Below are 15,695 nucleotides of genomic sequence, written 5' to 3' on the forward strand. Positions count from 1 at the left end.
TCAGTTTACCCACATGGCAGTGGTTTTTGAGGGCTCTGCTGTTCTGTGTTCTGGATTTACCCAGAATATGCATGGAGGGTGGCTGGGGAGGTTTAGGTCGGCCCGTGGGAGGAGGGTCTGGACAAGCACAGAGAGATGCCCGCTCATCCCTGGCCCGCTGGCCACTCGGGGAGGGGGAGGCCGATGTCCCTTTGTCCTGTTTGTTCTCAGGGCTGCTCCTGGGGCCACGCAGTGTGGTGAGTATTTGGAGCCCCACTTGGCAAATAGGGACATAGGCTCAGAGAGGGCTTGTGACTTGTCTGGGGCCACACAGCAGGTGTGAGACTCCAGGTCCTGTGCTCTTCTGCTTGCGCCAGCCTTTGGCACACCCCTCCCCACCCCCTCTTTCTTGAACCCTCAGTTCAGGGGCACTTCAGAGCTAACGGTCTTCACCTTCACCTGCCAGGTACCAGAGACAAACTGTCCCTGAAACACTGGGCCCTGCGTCAGGGCCGGTGTGCTCAGGGACCCATCCAGGGCTCCTGAGGGCCGAGGGGTGGGGGGTGACCAGTGTGCGACCTGCCTGCCTGTCTTTGGCATTTTCCAGGGATACAGCCAATGTTGCTACTGACTCCAGCGTTAGGGGTGCAGGTCTGTGCTGGGCAGGGCTCTGAGTCCACCAAGGACACCAGGCCTCCTGAGACCAACGTGTGCCCCCAGGATAGTTGTTAGTCCCAAACAGACCACCCATGCTGCCTTTACCCAACTGCCCACCCCCGTCACCAGGCACATCGGAAACAGCTGCTGAGCCCAGGTGGCTGCTGCCGCTACCTGGAGCAAATCACTTCCCGCCTTCGAGTCTCAGTTTCCCATCTGTGAGATGGGTCTCCTCACGAGGGTCTATCTAATGGGCTGTCATGGGGATAAAAGGTGGCAATGGGACTAACGCCCCAGCCCCAGGTCTGCTTGGACTCAGGAAACGTTAGGTGGGGGTACACACAAGAAGAAGACGTGGATCCTGCCCACCACCTCTGCAGCCCACAGGGTTCCTGGTAAGAGCCCAGAGGACAGCACCTCACCCTGACCAGGCTGCTGGGAGCAGGGGATTGTCCCAGCAGTGTCAGGAGCGTGGGAGAGCTGCAGACATGTGGGGATGTGGGCGGGTGCTCCAGACAGAGGGACGGCCGGTGTCCCCCAGGGCAGGTGGAGACCCAGGCTGTTCCTCTGTTCAAGGAGTGGTGTGCTCTGGGGGCAGCTGCACCTGCACACAGGTGGGCTACGTGTTCATCCTGCCCAGCTAGGCTGCAGGGAGTGGTGGGTGCTGACAGGGGTCAGGCCTTGAGGTCATCTCTGAGACCTGGGAGCCAGTGATGGCTGCTGAGCAAGGCCCACGGGTTGGAGGGTCGTCTTTCTCAGCTCTCGCTCATGCTTGCCCTGGAAGAGGACATGCAGGTAGCTCTCTGCAGACTGGCCAAACGGCCCCTGAGAGATTTTGGGAGGGGACCCTCTCCGCCACTCCACGCCCAGGCATACTGTGACCTGGGCAGATTACGAAGCCCTCTGAGCCAGCATCCAGGTCTGGACACTGGGGTGTGGTCACCCCCACTGCATGGGGCTGTTGTGAGAATTAAACAAGATGCGTATGCAGAGTGGGTGCATGGGAACCCCTCAATCCAGGACCTAACGTCACCTTCCTGGATTCTCCCCAAACTACGCCTCTCTTGCAGTAGCCCCCACCTTGTCTCCATGGCGAGACGAGAGGGTTTGGCTCATTAAAACCAAATAAAAAAGGAATTAGCGGGAGTGGCAGCTCGGTGAGTAACTGATGAGTAACTGAGAGTCTGAGCCGGGTATGGGCATAGCCAGGTGGGAGCAGGAACTCACACAAAGACGGGAGGGAGGTTTCCATGAAATGCCCTCCAAACGCACAGGCCCAGCTACGTAGCCTGCTTCCTGTTTGGGGGCGTCAGGACAGCAAGACATGGGAGTCCCTCAGCTGGCTCCTGGGGGGAAGACTGGCATTGGGGTAAGAACAGGGTCACGGGCAGGTTCCAGGCCTCTGAGGGAACGCCCACATCATCCTTGCTCAGGCAGGGCTTGGTTGTGGGGACTCTTCACGCCGCTGGCCTGGCCTCTTGGCAGGATTGCACAATCGTCTGACATTTCTCCGCCCACCCTGCTCTGCTGGGTGCCCAGCTTGTAACATGCTCCCTGTCTGAGACCGGTTGGGTCTCCCGCAACTCCCATCCAGTGTTCACCTGCTGGCTAACCACCTCCCCCTGGGCCCAAGGCCCACAGATGGCCCAAATGTAGCATCTCCTCCCCAAGGGGCTGCGTGCGTGTGCCTCTTCTCCTGTCTCCTCCCGCCCAGGTCACTTAGCAGTAAAGACGCCAAGATGGGGGCAGGATGGCCTCCAATGACCTGAGCTTCAAGTCCCTCCCTCTTCAAATCCTGCTTTAGCCACTAACACCTCATCTCTGTGCCTCATTATCCTCATCTGTGAGACGGGAACAATAAAACCTCGTATGACTGTTGTGACAGTTTGATGAGAATGAACGTGAAGGGTTAGACGGGTGCTGGTGAGCCATGAGAGCTGGTGAGTGATAGTGATGATGACCACAGCTCTGCTGATCTGCTTTCTTAACAGTCCCAGAACCCCCGTCCCGTGTAGCCAGGGAGCTCTCAAATCCGAACCCCACAGCATCTGGCCCAGCACCTGCGCAGAGTGCCATCTGCTTCACAGGACATCTCTGGCCTGCCACAGTCTGGCTCCCTCAGACCTTAATCACCTCTTTTTTTAAATTTTATATTCTTGACCTCATACTTCCAGTGCTAGCAGCACCAAATTGTTTCACACCTCTGCACCTTTCTGCGAGGCGTGGCCAGGACTCCATACACCATAGACACACCATACATGCACACACTACACACACACACACACACACACACACACACACACTGACACCACACACACAGGGAGTTAACTCATACTTCTAACCCAGACTTTAAGACGTCACTTCCTCCAGGAAGCCTTCCTAGACTACCCACCACAGAAGCAGGTTAGGGCATCCCTTGAGGTTCCATGAATCCCTGTGCCCCTCTGTAGTCACCTCCTTTCCTGGAATCCCCCACCTAGTTTATTGTTGCGGCCTCGGTGTGTGGGCTTGTCGGCAGGCCCTGCTGGACTTGGGCAATACAAACAAGGAGTTCAATAACCCACTTCACACCCTATGGACTTCCCCTTCAGATCATCTTGACCTACTTTAGAGCCAAGGAGGTCAATTCCCATATTCTCCCTGTCTTTGTCCCTTTGTCTGTCTGGGAGTCCCTGGCCAGCCGGCCTCATTGGCTCCTCAGACAGCCATTCACTGTGCTGAGAGATGGCTTCTTACAGAGCGGTGCAGGTCCCGGGGGGCAGAGCCTGTGCAGTCGGCAGGTCCCCAGGTGGCCATGTACTGACCCCTAGCAGGGAGGGAAGGGACCAAAGGGTTGGACTTCATCTTGTAGATACGGGGTTGCGATGCAGCAGGCGCTTATTATTGTCAAATGAACAAGTGAATGAAGGAACGAGTGACACAGTCTTTGCCTCCAAGGAGCTCACAGACAGTATGGAGACACCATTCTCTGGGCACAGGCAGATTGAGACCTAGGCCTGGAAGGGCAGAGGGAGGCGAGATTCACTTACCTGGAGGCACTGGGAGGGCTTCCTGCAGGAGCAGGTGTAGCTGAGTCCTCAATGGAACCACTGCCCCTGGAGCCTTGTAGTGGCTTGGGTCCCGAGTGGGGGCTTTCCCACACCCCTGGGAGGAAGGTCTTACTGTCCCCTCTGGGATGGTGGCTGGAGGCGGGGGTCAGGAGGGTGAAGGGGGTAAGGGGATGGGCGGGCGGTTTGGAGTGAGGGAGAAAGGGCGGACTGGCTTGTCAGTCTGGACAATTCAGGGACCCCTGAGGTAGGCTGGGGTGTTGGAGGAGAAGGGAGACTCAGGAGGTCAGGGCCTGGTGATGGGGTGATGGTGGGTGGTCAGAGAGAGGGAGGTGGCAACAAAGAGGCCAGTGGGCTCCAAACTGTATGGATTCTGCCTGGTTCCTGGCTGAGGGGGTAGGATGCCCCCACTGGGGTCAGCAGAACTGGCTGGTTCATGAGGAAGCTGGCAGAAGGGAGGGGGCAGAGATGTGGACCCCACTTTGCTGAGTCAGAAGCTCAGAGAGGGCAAGTGCAAAGCCCAAGGTCACACAGCCGGCCAGCAGCAGAACCCTGGCCAGGCTCTGGGTCCCTGAGCCCACGAGGCTGAGACCTGCGGGGCCTCACCGTCCGCATCGTTCCCTCCCCACAGGGAGCCGTGAGGCCGCATTCACGTATGCCATCACCGCAGCCGGTGTGGCCCACGCCGTCACCGCCGCCTGCAGCCAGGGCAACCTGAGCAACTGCGGGTGCGACCGCGAGAAGCAGGGCTACTACAACCAGGCGGAGGGCTGGAAGTGGGGCGGCTGCTCCGCCGACGTGCGCTACGGCATTGACTTCTCCCGGCGCTTCGTGGACGCGCGTGAGATCAAGAAGAACGCGCGGCGCCTCATGAACCTTCACAACAACGAGGCCGGCAGGAAGGTAGGGCCGGCAAGGGGCGGGGCGTGGCTGGGAGGGCACGGGGCGGGGCGTGGTAGGGGCGGGGCGTAGCGGGGCGGGTGTCAAGCGTGGACGCTGGTTCCCGGTGTCTTCACCTTTCTGAACTTTGCGAGCCTCTCCTAGCGGAGAGAATTGGGAACCCAAACCCGGAAGGTATGGGGTGAGTGGTGCTGAGCACGGCTGTCACCAGTACCCTCCCAGCAGTCGGGCCTTACTGTTCCCATTCCACAGGTATGAAAACTGAGGCTAGGAATGGTGTGTGCCGGTGTCCCCCAGCTGGTGTTAGGCAGGGATGAGACAGGGGCCCTGTTCTCCCGCAGGGTGGGATCAGGACTGGCTCGGGCCCAAGGGCAGGGGGTAAGTTTCGGGCCACAGTCCAATGTGTGTCCTGCTCCCAGAGGGATCTTGCCAACATATCCAGAAAGGCTTCCTGGAGAAGGTGGCCTTTGGCTCAGATTGCCATGGGAGGCTCATGGAAAGGAGGTTCCCAGGTGGGAGGCACAGCCTAGGGAAGGGTGGAAACTGAGCTGGGGGGTCTTGAGGAGTAGCTGTTTCATGTGTGGGGTGGGATGCAGTGTGGTGCGTGATAATGGAGGACATTCAGGCAGGGACACACTGGAGAGGAAGTCAGGGCGGCCAGCCCTGCCTCCGGGAGATGAGGGCCCCAGATACTGGGCTGGGAGGGGAAGCCGCCATGGCGGCAAGATGGCCCGAGATAGGGCGGGCAGCAGAGCAGAACGCTTCTCTGGGTCTGATTCCCCAGCCCTGGGGGCTGCACCCAGGGCACCAGGGCCTGAGGGGTTCTGCAGGCATGGGATAGACTTGCCTTTCCAGGCAAAGAGGAGTTGAATTTGCCCTCTGTCCCAGCGACCATAGCTGAGTCTACTGATTACTTATTCATTCACTCAACAAACGCTCCCTGCCCCTTCTCTGTACGAGGTGCTGGGTTGGGCATAGGGGACAGGAGGGACTAAGACAAGACCCTGGCCATGGGAGCTCCTCCAGCACCAACTGAGTCCACACGGGGGGCGCAGGGCCCCTTGGACCGACGGGAAGGGGAGCAGAGGCTTCGTGGAGGAGGTGATGTCCAAGTGGAGCCTTGAAGGACATGTCAGAGCCGAGACAAGGAGCTGGCACTTGGGTGGGGGGCAGGGCTACAGATAGTTCAGGGAGGAGGGAGCAGGAGTGGGGGGCGAGACAGGGCTTGAGACGTAAGCAGGGACCAGCCCCAAACAGGCCCTGAACGTCAGGCCAAGGGTTGGACTTCATCTTGTAGATACGGGGTTGCGATGCAGCAGGCGCTTATTATTGTCAAATGACCAAGTGAATGAAGGAACGAGTGACACAGTCTTTGCCTCCAAGGAGCTCACAGACAGTATGGAGACACCATTCTCTGGGCACAGGCAGATTGAGACCTAGGCCTGGGAGGGCAGAGGGAGGCGAGATTCACTTACCTGGAGGCACTGGGAGGGCTTCCTGCAGGAGCAGGTGTAGCTGAGTCCTCAATGGAACCACTGCCCCTGGAGCCTTGTAGTGGCTTGGGTCCCGAGTGGGGGCTTTCCCACACCCCTGGGAGGAAGGTCTCACTGTCCTCATTTTACACAGGAGGACAGTGGGGCCCAGAGTGAGCTGCAGAGCCTTGGTGGCCCCGAGGCCTGAGCTCTGGTCACTGCTCCATGGGGATGTGTCTGCGTGAGCAGCAGAGTTGTGAAGGATGAAGGGACCATCAAAAGACAAAGGCACGGCGGGGGCTCAGGTCACGTGTGCAGTGCGCTGAGGTCACCAACCCAGCTCAGGGTGGCTGGGGTGGGCGAGGAGTCTGGCATGGTTGGATGGGCCTTGTGGTGAAGGATTGTGACAGTCAGGCTGGATTTGGGCCTCTTGGGCACAGGTGCCATTGCAGGCCCCTGAGGGAGAGTGGGGCTGAGCAGCTTGAGGCCCAGGGTTGTGTCCGATCCAGCACTGAGATTCTGTGTGGACCCCAAGGCTGGCCTGGCATGGGACTCGGGGGTGCTTGGATACTGACAAGTAGCAGTAAAAAGGCATCAGGAAATGGAGATGGGCAGGATTGGGCCCCGAGGGAGATGGCGAAGGAGAACAGGGAGGCTGGGGATGGGGTCCAGGGCAGAGGAGGGTCAGCACTTGGGGGAGGGGTGAAACTGGGGTGAAGCCCTGAACAAAGATTCTGTGAACGGAGGAGAAGCAGGTCGTCAGGGGTGAGCAGGTCAACAGGTTGAGGGCCCACTGGGGCCAGGGCAGCTGTAGGGAAGGGCTAGAAAGTGGTCAGCCGCCAGTGCTGTCTCTGACGGTCTGTGAGGACCTGAATCTCAGTCTCCTCATCTGCACAGTGGGTGCAATGCACCTTGTCTCCCGCTCCCCACAGGGAGCTGATAGCACACAAGGTGGTCTGAGCTCTTGGACCAGGCCAAGGGTCCTGGCAGCACCGTGTCCCTGGGGGGCGGGGTCCTTCTCCTCCCAGTAGCACGGAGCTTATCAGGGCGGTGGGATGGGGCATGGCTTTCAACGTTTCCATAAGAACTGAGTCCAGACCTTCATGGGTCACCCCATTACAGAGCGAGCAGGCCTGCCTCTGCCCCTCCCACTTCCTCAGAGCCATGAACTTCAACAAGACAGGAGGAAAACAAGTTGACTGATGCCATAGGAAGTCCCACAACTGGGAGGCGTAAAGCAACAGAAATTCCTTCTCCCAGGCTGGAGGCCGGAAGCCCTAAATCCAGGAGTAGGCAGGGCCGTGCTCCCTCTCCCAGCCCCTGGGGGCTCCGGGTGTCCCTTGGCTTGTGGCTGTGTCATCCAGTCTCTGCTGTGTCTTCACGTGGCCTCTGCTCTGTGTGTGCTTCCTCCTCCTCTGTCTCTTATAAGGACATGTGTCCTCGGATGTAGGATCCATCCTGCTCCAGGATGGTGTCATCTCAAGTCTTACCTTCATCACATCTGCAAAGTCCTTATTTCCTAATACGGCCACATTCTGAGGTTCCAAATGGACACGTATTTGAAGGCGACACTATGCAGCCCACTCCAGGTGGGCACATGGCTCTGGATCCCTGGCCGTCCAGGGTCAGAGAGGCTGAGCGTGGAGACCTGCCCACCATCTGCTTCCGCCAGACCCCAGGCTCCCTCGGGACTTCAGTGCACCCACCTGTGACTCTCCAAACCTGGCTATAACTGAACACTGTTCCCAGAGTGTGGGGCACGCCTATTCCAGAAAGAACCCCAAGGCAGCCCTCTCCTGGAGCCCCCATGCACCCCCACACTACCTAGGGCAACAGGAGTGGGAGACTGAGGCTGAGGCAGGACCCTGCTCAGCCCCCAGCTCCTCAGAGCAGGGCCAGTCACTCTGCACCCTCCCAGGTGGTTTTCTGGGGCAGTGGGGCTGGCGCCACCTTCGCTGTCGCTCTTATCTTGAGGGCACTGGAGACAGAAACGGCACATTCTTGAATCCTGTGATCACTTCCCAGGAGAGGCTCAGGCCCGGGGGACCCAGCCAAGCGAGGATGCGGCCCCTGGCTCTGCAAACAGATGCCCAATCAGCTCCATCTGCTGACTGTCACTGGCCTGGCTGCACAGGGTCCCCAGGCAGGCTGTCTGGCTTAGGGGACGGGAAGATGGGGCAGAGGGAAGGGGTTCGGGGCAGGTGGCCCAGTGAGGTGGGAGGCAGCTGCTTCTCACCAGGCCAAGTGAACACCCTGCTGGCAACTAAGCCTGGACCACGTGGCCTGCACAACCTCTAGCCTGGACACCCCTGCCCAGTCTCTGGCCATCACTACCCATCTAAGAAGGCATCTTCTGGGCCAACAGCCCGGGGTGGGGTGAACTGCTCCCTGGCTAGAGGTTCTGAGAGGGGCGTTCATCTGGTCACCTCCTGGTCTGAGGGACATATTCGGTGGGCAGTGTGGCCAGGGCAGAGGAAGTTTCCAGGCCTTGAAGGGCAGGTTAGTAGAGGGAATGGCTTTCAGGGGAGGGGCGAGTCCAACCAAAGATGAATATGGGGTGGGGGTGAGGGAGGGAAAGGAGATGTCTGACTGTGATGGACAGGAGTGCGGAGGGGGCAGGAAGCAGGGAGGAGGCCCAGATATGCTTTCCCCGGAAGGGGTGTCCCCCTCCCCCCAGACCACAGACCAGACTTCTGTGCCCTCAAGCCAGACGCCCCACGGCCCTGCAATTCCACTTCTGAATATTCCCCAAACCTGCCCCCTTTCCCTCTTCCGGACCCCTGGGCCCTCCCCTCCTTGGCCTTCTCCTAGTACAGCATCAGCCTGTCCCTCTCCACCCCTGCCTGCTCACCTTCCTTCCCCCTTCTCCCTCCTCCTTCCTCTCCCCTCCTTCTTCCCCCGCTCCCGCTCTCTCTTCCTCCCTCTCCATTCTCCACCCCAGGATGTCATCCATGCAGGAGCAGATAACCACCCCCCCCAAACTCTAGGCCACCAGCCTCAGGGCCCACCCTGCACCCATGTGATGCTCATTTAAGCCACATCTTCCTTTGTGGTGATGGTAACAACTCTCCAGGCCTTGCTCGTGTTGCACTCCTTCTGGAACACCCCTCCTCTTTGTCTGATGAATTCCTGCTCCTCCATGGACACCCAGTGCATGTACCGCCTCCTCCAGGCAGCCCTCCACCCCAGACACCCTCCCCCTGGACAGGGTTCGGCTCTCACAGCCCCTGCACTTTGCCGTTTTTGTGTCAGTTTCCTTCTGTTTCCCACACTAGACTGTGAGCCCCCGACGTCCTCACCAAAGTCCAGGGTCCCATGAGACTGGGGCAGGAAGAGAGACCGGGACAGCCACTGGCCTGTGCGATGTTCCTCTCCCTCTTTTTCATTCATTCATTCGCTATGGGTCTCCTCCTCTGGGCCAGGGCTGGGTTCTGGCTCGGGGGCAGAGAGTAGCCAAGTTCCTTCAGGGCTGGGCTGCGGAAGTGAGGCCAGGGGGAGCTAGGACAGCTGACAAATGGCCCTTCGGCAGCCGTGGGCCGCAGCTAATGATTCCCCATCTTTAATCAGGCCCCGCTGGCAGGGCCCTTTCGATCCGGGTAAATGAGTACCTGGGGTCAGGGCTGGCTCTGGGAATCGGCCTTCCGGGGCCAGGGAGGGAGGCCCAAGGAAAACACAGGGCTGCACCCATCTCGCTAGGAGCTGGGGAGAAAGAACAACATGGGTTGGCGACGGCGTCCCAGCAGACAGCACGCCTGGGCCTCACTGACCCATGTGTTCACCTCCCGCTCGTCCTCCCCCTCCGTCCTTCAGCAAACGTGATGCATGCAGCTCCGTGTACACGCTGGTCTTTCACTGAACAGCCATTTATTAAGTGCCGATTACATGCCAGGCCCTACACCAGGCATGAGGGCAGGGCGTGGGAGAGACGGGTGAGAGATCCGCACCTATTAAGCACCTACTGTTATGGGGCCTGGTACCCCAGTGAGGCACCTGCTCCCCAGCCTGGCAGGTGCAAGCACCGGCTTCACCTCCTGCTGCCCTGGGGCCTGCAGCCAGCCCCACAGTGCCCTGAGCCTCAGGTTCCTCCCAGTGCATTGACCTCCAGCTCCCTGAGGGTTGTTGTGAGAATTTAATGCAACACATTTGATCAACATATGCCCAGCTCCACCAAGTTCTGGGTGTTCTCTCTGGACCCTCACGAGGCCCCGTGCAGTAGGGACCTATGCCAGCAGCCCCCTGTAACGGATGAGGAGACTGTGGTCACACCACGGGAAGAGTGGGGTCCCGGCTCCGCCCGTTCTCAGCCCCCTTCTGCTCTGTCTCCGGCAGGTCCTAGAGGAGCGCATGAAGCTGGAGTGCAAGTGCCACGGTGTGTCGGGCTCCTGCACCACCAAGACGTGTTGGACCACGCTGCCCAAGTTCCGGGAGGTGGGCCACCTGCTCAAGGAGAAGTACAACGCCGCCGTGCAGGTGGAGGTCGTGCGGGCCAGCCGCCTGAGGCAGCCCACTTTCCTGCGCATCAAGCAGCTGCGCAGCTACCAGAAGCCCATGGAGACGGACCTGGTGTACATCGAGAAGTCGCCCAACTACTGCGAGGAGGACGCAGCCACGGGCAGCGTGGGCACCCAGGGCCGCCTGTGCAACCGCACCTCCCCCGGGGCCGACGGCTGTGACACCATGTGCTGTGGCCGTGGCTACAACACCCACCAGTACACCAAGGTCTGGCAGTGCAACTGCAAGTTCCACTGGTGCTGCTTCGTCAAGTGCAACACCTGCAGTGAGCGCACTGAGGTCTTCACCTGCAAGTGAGCAGCCGGTGGCCACCCCGGCGTCAGCCCCACCCGGCGGCATTTGCACATGGGCTCCTTGCCTTCCCTGCTGCACACGGCCGGCTGGGGGCAGAGGTGGCTGGAGAAGGTGGGGGCTCCGGACCAGAATGGCTCCCACTGGGCCCGTCACCCTCTCCCTGTCCCCAAGGTCTCCTTCCTGCCATTCCTGTCACTCCCTATGGCAGAACAGTGCCCATAAACCAGCCGAGAAGACAAGGCCAATGGCACTGGTGTCCTTGACGAGGCCCAGTGAATTCCTTTTCTTTTCTTTGGGAAAGTGAATCTCCAGGACACATGTACCACCGGAAAGCAAAGTGACAAGACTCTGAGTGTCCCCCTCCCCCGCCTGGTGGCTCAGACTTGGAAATGCCATGATGGCCAGGCCCATGCGAGACTGTTTCCCAGGCCACATCAGCCACTGGGGCCCTGGGCAGATGTTGACAAAAATTATTTATGTTTTCTTAGTACCAGAAGAGGATTCTTAGCACTAAGGCCTAGCCAGTCCTAACTCCGTACTCTGTGTTAACACATCGCCTCTCTGCCCTCCGCTTTTTCTCCCCGACCTGCGGGAGCGTTCCTGTGCACGGCTCCTTCCTAGCTCTGCTCTGGGGGAGGTGGCCGTGTGAGTGTGGTCCCCAGGTGAGCTGGGCAGGAGCTTGGCAGCTAACACGGCTCCAAGAGGGCCTCTTGGAGAGCCCGGACAGGGACCTCCAGCCTCCTTTCTTTCTTTTAGAAAATCATATCAAACAAATGAAAATGCCACCCATGTCAGGTTCCAGGAGTGCTTCGTCCCCTCCCTAAAGCTATTGCCCTCCCAGCCCCTTGCCAGCCTGGCACCTTCCAGTTTACAGAGGCCCCTTCCCACCCTGGAGCCAGCCCAGTCCCCAGGATAGTGCTGTGCCAGGGGTGGGCTGTGGGGCGGGGATAGTTTAGGGTGTTTGCCTCATTTGACAGATGGGGACCCTGGGGCCTAGAATGGAACACTAGCCAGGGACCTCAAGGCCATGAGTGGAGGTTCCTGCCTTGGCTTGGGCAGCCTGAGCCCCAGTCCAGGACTCCTAACCCTGCTGCCAGCCTCACTGGGGTCAGCCCCCTCCCCAGGGTGCCTTTGAGGGGTTCTTGGTGGCCTCCTTGCCCAGTCTTGGACCTTTCACTCTGACCCCAATGCTGAGAAAACTTGGATCCAGGATTTCACTCTGCCAGGGCCCCACCTGCTGTCCCAGCAGATGTCTGCCCTCCAGACACCGCCCCTAGGGTCCCACACCATGCAGACCCTCCCTGGAGGTCCGACTCACCCTGAAACCTGGGAGACAGGAACAGGAAGGGGTCCAGCTCAGTTCTAAATAATGTGTGGGGTGGGAAGAGGTCAGAAACCTGGGTCTCAGGGCTGGGGGTGTCCTCTGAGAATGCTCCCACCCCTCCCTGGGGAGACTTAGGCACAGAGGAAGTCACTTGCCAGAAAGCATCGTGCGCATTCTGGTGCACCCTCCACTGCCCATGTGCCCCCCCCACCCTGAATTTAGGGTATTTTCTCCCAGAAACTCGTGGAAGTGTGTCCTCAGGCGACTGTCCAGCCAAGGGGGCTGGACATTAGCCTGGGGTGAGTGACACTGTCTGGCCCCTGGTGCCCACCCTGTGTGCCCCCCATGATGCCAGGACACTCCCTTAGCTGCTGTCCTGGGAACTTCCAGGCCAACGTGAATGCCCCCCTGCGTCCCCACCCCCTGGGTCCCGGGACAACCCCGAGTCCACAGGCCCGGTGTCCTCTGCCAAGGAACCTGGTTAACTTATATTGTTATATAGTGTCAAAATGTCTATAGTGTCTTTTAAATTATTGTGACCTACACTGGGTACTGGGGAGGGGGGGAATGGCCACGTGCTGTCCCCTGAGACAGGCTCCTCCTTCTGCTTGAAACAGACTCTCGGGGCCCCTGATGCCACCGAGTCATACGCACTGTCCCTCGCCCACCGAGCGCTCCGCCGAGACCCCGCCCTTCCTTACAGTCTGTCAGCAGCGGACCTTCCCTTGGGTGAGGGGGTCAGTGTGGCCCGAGCGGGGCAGTAGTGGCTGAGGCGTTGGGTGTCCCTGCAGTGCCTCCAATTCAGGAGAGCCAGTGGGTTTCTGACGGGCTGTGTCCGGCCTCCCTGAAGGGGAGCGACAGCTCCAATAAAGCTGGAATCAAAGACATGAGTGTGTGTGGAGCCCATGTGACGCCCCTTGGGGTAGAGACACGCGCTGTCGACCGAAAATAAGCTCCAAGTCCCCTAGGCCCTCACGTGTCCCCCTACCTTTCTGACTTCCTCTCCCCTCTCTGCTGGCAGTGCGCTGATGTCCCCCACCTAGCAAGGGCCACTGGTGGGGGCTAGACATGGACCCTGAGGCCTCCCTGGACAGCCTGGGCTCAGGCTGCAGGAAGAGGGGGCTGGGGCCTGGTGCTAGAACCGACTTATGGGGCTGGGTAGGGGCTGCTCTCAGGAGAATGGGGAGCCTGGGGTTGGGGTCCCACAACCAAGAGACCCTGGCCCCATCTGTCTCCCCCAGTGTCTCCCTTCCCCTGTGACCCCAGCTGTCCTCAGGTCCCTGTGAGTCTATCCAGCTGTGTCTGGGTGGGTTTGGGGCGCTCCCTGCCCTCTCTGGCCGTGGGAAGGCAGCCCGAGGCCCCTGGGCAGCCACCAGGCTTGCTTCTCCCCAGAGGCCCGGCCTCCGTGCCTGCGGTAACCATGCACGAGGAGGATGAATGGCATTCCTGCCGAGGGCCGGAAGGCATGCGGTGGGGCCGGTTTGGCCACTGCCCGCTGTCCCAGCAGCCTGGCATCGGGTGGAATCACTGATCAAACAGCCCCTGTCTGCACTGTGCCCGCCTGGGCACCCACAAAGCCTGGCCCCAGACCCGATGGAGGGGCCACCATGTGGGCTTTCCCAGGGGGCATGCCCCTCCAGGGTGTGGAAAAGGGGAGACAGACGGGAAACACTCTTCCTGACACCCAGGTTCAGGCAGCCTCTGGGGTGGTCCTGCCTGATATATGGCCTCAGTTTCCCCATGTGAGAGCAGGAGGTGGCCCAGGCCAGGACTCGGTGGTCAGTAGGGACCATGGGGCCCAGGCCTGGGCCGGGCTGTTTGGCAGGAGGCCCTGGTTCCCCATGAGACGGTAAGCAAATCTGAGGTGGTGGCTACAGTGGAACGCCGGGGTCCGACTACTCCCACAGGGCCAGGAATGAGGAAAGAGCTGCGAGAATGCCACGGCCCCAGTGCCCAGACTCTACTTATTTTTTGGCCCCGGTTCAACCCCAGTCCCAGCCTCCCAGGGCTGCCAGCACATCCTCCAAGGGGCCCTGCCCCAGGCGTCGAGCCCACACTGCCGGCCAAGACTGGGGGCCCATGTGACCCCCCCCAGCCCCAGGCTCCGCCTCTGAGGCTAATATTTCAGAAGCATTTCCCCGGGCAGTCCTATGCCCTGCACACCCTGGCTCATTACCCCCAGAGAGACTCCCTGGGCTCTGGCTCGCTCTGCTCTTCGCTGGCCCCTAGCCATGCTGAGGTCTTTATGCTTCTGCATTTGCCAAGGGTGTTTCTTCTTCGGGCTTGCTCTCCGCTCTCCTCCTAGAGAGCATGGAACCACTGAGGCAGGAGCAGGTCACGTGGGCTCTTCTGGGTAGGATTTGGGGACACTGGGCGAGAGAGCTTAGAGTTCTGGGACACGTCCCTACCACCTGTCGTTCATCCATTCACTCACTTGCTCATTGGCTTGTTCAGATGTGTTGGAGGCCAGGCCCTAGGCTGGTCTCTGGGGACAGGGGTGATTCATCGCTGGCCCTTACCTCAGGGGCTCCAGCTTTCATCCCACTCCTGCCTTGAATGGCAGCCCATTCTGGGGGTGCAGCTGCTGACTGAGGCAGCCTAGGAGACAGAAAAGGACTGATTGCCTCAGTTTCCCCCTCTGTAGAATGGGCATAGGGAGCGAGCTGTACCCTACCAGGCCCAGCTCCCCTTTCTCTGTCTAGAGGATTCCCCTGCCTACACGGGCTGGGCTTTAGCATCGGGGTCTCCCACGCTGCTCCCACCTAGGGCTCCCTAGGCTTTCCACTCAGCTTCTGTCTGGTGACCAGAGCTCACAGGGTTCCTGTGGCCCTGATGGGCAGAGGCTTTCTCCTCGGTGTGGCCTGGCAGTTCTTCCTGACCCTCTGCCTTGTCTCCTACAGCCCCCCTCCATCCCACCCCTACACAGAGCCCCCTGAGCTGCCAGGGAGCCACCCCTCTCCAGAACTGCCCAACATGGCCTGACTCCAGCTGTGCCCTCTGCCTGGGTGTCCTTCCTTCTACCATCTCTGCCCACACCCTCCTTCCCATATGGCCCACCTTCTCCAGCAAGCTCACCAGGGCTCCTGCTGGCTTCCTCACCCTCCGTACTGGCTATCACCCTGATGGGCAGGGGTCTCACTGCTGTGACTGCCCCCGCCCGCCAAGCCGGCCTCAGGGCCTCAGAAGTGAGCAGGTCTGTGGGACACTGAACACCCCCACCATGCCAGTCACCGGCTCTGGTCCACATGTACCTGCAATCTTCACAACACCCCTTCCCCAAATAGGTTAGTGCTAGCTCTGTTTTACAGACGGGAAAACCCAGGCAGGGAATAAAGTGTTCTCTCCTAGACCACACAGTCAGTTAGAGGCAGAATCAGGATTTGAACTCAGGTCCTCTGGGGTCTTCCATCTACCCAACTCATATGCCTTCTCCCATGAGGAGAACTGAGGCCCCAGGATCTGTCCAAGGCTTCAGAGAGATGAGTGGGAAGGGAATGGCTAAGGCCAGCC

The 15,695-nt window shown here is 59.9% G+C and overlaps 1 protein-coding gene across 4 annotated transcripts in view; it reads left to right on the forward strand.

The window, feature by feature from the left end:
• Positions 1–13,065, forward strand: part of WNT7B (Wnt family member 7B) — a 50,115-nt gene extending 37,050 nt beyond the window's left edge. For all 4 annotated transcript variants that reach the window (XM_081059007.1, XM_081059006.1, XM_081059009.1 and 1 more), the window contains exons 3-4: positions 4,315–4,586; positions 10,385–13,065. In XM_081059007.1, coding sequence (XP_080915133.1) covers positions 4,315–4,586; positions 10,385–10,864 — 752 coding nt within the window. In that variant the 3' untranslated portion in view covers positions 10,865–13,065. The remainder of the gene's footprint in view (positions 1–4,314; positions 4,587–10,384) is intronic.
• The last annotated feature ends 2,630 nt before the right edge of the window (positions 13,066–15,695 follow it).

This window comes from Rhinolophus hipposideros, assembly GCF_964194185.1.
Source record: "Rhinolophus hipposideros genome assembly, chromosome: 9".
NCBI lineage: Eukaryota > Metazoa > Chordata > Mammalia > Chiroptera > Rhinolophidae > Rhinolophus > Rhinolophus hipposideros.